We start from the raw sequence: 4201 nt of genomic DNA, 5'->3' as shown, positions 1-4201 counted from the left end.
ATAATAAACTAAGCACATAAGTGTAATCCTAAAAAATGGACAATAACATTAAAACTCATTTATGAACTATTTCATTTATGTGGGACCATATCAATATAAAAGATTAAGATAATAATAAACAAAGCACATTAGTGTAGTCCAACTTTGAATTCTAGGTAATTTAAATTTTATGAAAAAAACAAAAACTTGTATTTAAAAGAATATTCATAAAATGGGTATATTTATAAAGGAAAATAATTAACAGCTTATTATCAAAATATTTAAAATTTACAAATTGCATAATTTGTTCGAAAACCATTCATTAAAAAAGAATTCAAATTGAATGTAAAATTCTTTAACTTTATGAGTAAAAGTTCTACATAATGGATAGATATTGTCCTTTTCATAAGTCAAATTAATATCTCCATGAAGGGTGGAATTTGGTAGTGAAATTGCAGTTCATGGCTCATTTTGGTCATCAAAGAATTTTTTTATTGACCATGACTTGTGAACAGTATTTTTTTAAAATTATAAAATAATATTCCTAAATATTTATTTTTAATCTTTAAAAATATAAAATATCATTATAGATTTTAATTTTATATAATTAATTATGGTTTTTTTCCATCTTATTTTTTTTTAGTTTTATTTAGATTACTCAAAGTACCGTTCTACCTTCTTCCCCGAAGAAACGCCCAAGATCCAAGATCTCCTTCTCTTCACTATTGAGATCCTCATAATTCACTTTTCTTGAAAATGTTGCCGACATTTGGAAAAGGTTGCGGTGACGAAACTGCGGTGAGAATCTTCTTTCTCCGAAATGGTTAATGTTTGCCGTAATTTAAAAGTCTTGAAATTTACACGAAAGAAACCCTTTTCAAACGTGATAAAAAAACTCAAGGAATTAAAAAGCAACCCTCTTCTGGTGTAAATTTAATTATTTATAACTCCAGCTTGTGAGCAAAATTAGTCTGTCATTAAGGGGTTGTGAGCAAAAAAATAGTCTGTCCTTCGTTGTCTTCATGGCGGAGTCGAACAGAAATGCAACTAACGGACAGGCAGAATCGCTAGAGACTGGAGATCCTGCAAAATTGCTGAAGACTACCCGCCATAAGCATGCGCTCTGCCTGTGTGATACCCTGCAGGTCTACAAATGTAGTGGGTGTGAAGAAATAGGAAACGGGGTGGGTTACAAGTGCAAGAATGCGGATCCTGCGGGGAATTATACAGGCAAGTGTGGCGATTTCAGTTTGCACAAGGCCTGTGCCGAACTTGATGAGGACAAAATTCCCGGCGGCTGCCGCCTTACATTTCGTGCCAAAACAAGACGAAGACATCACTGTAATGCCTGCCACAAATTGTTGAAAGGTTATGTGTTCGAATCTGAAAACCGTGATTTAAGGATTCATCCCATGTGTATGACACTCCCTGAAACGCTCCAGATCACGGCGCACCGAGGTCACCAACTCAAATTGCTGGCCCGTGATGAGAGGATACCATATACTTGTTTTGTGTGCCATAAGGTGTTCAAATCCGGTGGGTGGAGATACCGGTGCCAGGAGGCGAGCTGTAGGATTAACGTGGATGTGAGCTGCGCCAAAACAGATATTTATGGACTCCTAGACTGTGATCTTGATATTGTTGAATCCACCACTTGCGGTTGTGCATGTATGCCGTCACCTGTCAAGACTAGTTTCACATGGTTGTCCAACGTCTTTTTGGAGGACTTCTGCAAGCATTAGGTAGTATCTTGTTTGAATCTATCTCAAATTGCTGCTGTCACAACGATGAAGCCAATGGGAGTAATTAAAATGCTGGTCAGAACTATTATGGTCGTTTTCAGTTGCAGAGAGTTAATTCTGTTTCGTTTGATTTCACGTTTGTATTATCGGTAGTCATCGCTTTTGCAGTACCTTCTTAGCCGTATCTCTCCGTTTTTGAACAAGGATATTTTCCCACTAGGTTTTGCGGCTTTGCCTTCTCTTGATCTCTCTTTCTGTATTGAATAAGAAAACAAAACTTCGAAATAATTGAGAAATCTAGTTACTTCTAGATTAGTAATGAATTCATTATTAGTCACTTGTTTTAAAGCGTTGAAATTGTAGAGGTTGAGATTGTGCTGTCTTATTGATCTTAAATATCAGGAATTTTATAATTTCTTGACAGACAGATTATATGTTTGAGCTTTTCTGCTGATAAATAGAGGGATTATATATGAGCTTTCTTGCTGATAAATAAAGGTGCCCTGACCTGGTGAGCAAGTAACCTCACCTCAAAGATGATCATTTATTTCATGTTTGTTTTCTCTTAATGAATGTTTGTAAAGGGACTTCCCTAGTGAATATTTGTAAAAGGGATTGCTGATCATTTATTTCATGTTTGTTTTTCCTTAATGAATGTTTGTAAAAGAGACTGCCATGTATTGTTTCACATTCAAAGTGCTTCTTATTTTTAGTTTTTATGTATTACTTTCTAAATTTATGGTTAATATGGTTACTTGTTTTCCAAAGTTGTTTAATTTTATTTTATATTATTTTTTATGCCTTGCATTGTTTTACTCAAGTATATTAATCTTAATCAAAGATTTAGTAAGTATTGACGAAATCAAATATCTTGAGGTTAAATTTTTTTGAAGTGTAAAACTTGGAAAAAAAAATACATTTTGAGAGATATGAGAAATGCTTAAAATCTAAAATAATAAGACTCCTAAAAAATATTTTAAGTATAAGTACTTATTTTTTTAATTATTTTATACAATAAATATACATTTTTTATTATATATATATATATATATATGATGTTAAAATGTAATATATGGTTAAATATTTTCTTCCAACATTGAAATTCTTTATTATGATAAATATTAAACTATTTTTCCTTTTAATTTCTTTCATATAAAGTTGATCTTAACACAATATTCAAATAGTTTATTTAATCCTTATAATAAATATTTTTAAAAAATAAAGAATTATACAATTTCCTCATACTCTAAAGTTAAAATATAGTATTCTTTGTACTTTTAATTACATTCTTTGTATCTATAGAATTATGTTAATTCATATGGTTGTTGAAATATTCAAATAGTTTATTTAATTCTTATAATAAATATTTTTAAAAAGTAAAAGAATTATACAACTTCCTCACACTCTAAAGTTAAAATATAATATTCTTTGTACTTTTAATTACATTCTTTTTTTCTATAAAATTATGTTAATTCATATGGTTGTTGAAATATTTATGAGTCGGAGTGAGAATGAAATATTTTTACCAACTTCCTTTATACTACTTTGTAATATTAAAGATCTATTTTAATCACGAATTTAGCAACCTCAGAGAGGGATCAAATCTTTTTAGGTGCAAACTTATCTTAATTCATATGAATATCTACATATTTTAAAGATCTATTTTAATCACGAATTTAGGAGAGGGATCAAATCTTTTTAGGTGCAAACTTATCTTAATTCATATGAATATCTACATATTTTCATGTTTACATTTACATTTTTTTTTTTTTTTCTTTTAACTAACCTAGCAGTGAGAATGAGATATATTTATTATAGCCCACATTACATTTTTATTTAGAGAATATTCTATTTTCATTTTAAAGGGAACATGTGTGAATTTGAAGTTGAGTATGGCAAGTGCTCAAGAAATTTAATCTAAATCAAGAGACACAATTCTACTCTATTGCTCTGCGGAAATTAATTCACAGTTTAGAACAACACTCACAAACATGCATCAATCACATAAAAAAGTACACATATTTATCTAGGGGAAACCAACTGGTTAAAACCCTTTGAGCCTACTTGTAATAATCAAATGAATAGAGAATGTATTACAATTGCTTTCCTGCTCTGAGCACAACTTGCAAGTGAATAACTTATATCTCTGTTCAATGAGAAGCTCTGACTGAGACTTAGTCAATTTCTACCCCCACCTGAGCTCCTATTTCTGTGTGCAAATCCTGAGAAAATTGGCCCCTATTCTTTAGGAATTTCCTCCAAAATGTTTGTGTAATTCCCAAGAATTGATCATTCATTGCATACAACACATGTACACTCAAGACTAGTCTACAACCGATGTTACACTACCTTGGAATCTCCACCACAACTAAGGAACTCAAATTCCTTGCATTCACTGGCTACTTTTGGTTGATTGATCAATTAACTTATGATATATGAGTTAGACTGTTGCCCCACTACACAACTGACCTCCAACTAGT

The 4201-nt window shown here is 31.2% G+C and overlaps 1 protein-coding gene across 1 annotated transcript; it reads left to right on the top strand.

The window, feature by feature from the left end:
- Positions 1 to 1001: 1001 nt before the first annotated feature.
- LOC149200539 (uncharacterized) lies at positions 1002 to 1721 on the top strand. The gene has a single exon (XM_089400969.1). The coding sequence runs from the start codon at positions 1002 to 1004 to the stop codon at positions 1719 to 1721; it is 720 nt and encodes a 239-aa protein (XP_089257095.1).
- The last annotated feature ends 2480 nt before the right edge of the window (positions 1722 to 4201 follow it).

The sequence above is a fragment of the Pinus tabuliformis genome, chromosome 2_1, assembly GCF_031772625.1.
Source record: "Pinus tabuliformis cultivar Carrire ecotype Pingquan chromosome 2_1, CPIR1, whole genome shotgun sequence".
In the NCBI taxonomy this organism is placed as follows: domain Eukaryota; kingdom Viridiplantae; phylum Streptophyta; class Pinopsida; order Pinales; family Pinaceae; genus Pinus; species Pinus tabuliformis.
The sequence above is the reverse complement of the archived record's forward strand: the minus strand, read 5'-3'. Positions and strand labels throughout refer to the sequence as shown.

Coding starts and splice junctions, on each gene's coding strand:
- LOC149200539 (XM_089400969.1), top strand. CDS start 1,002: ATGGCGGAGTCGAACAGAAATGCAACTAACGGACAGGCAGAATCGCTA.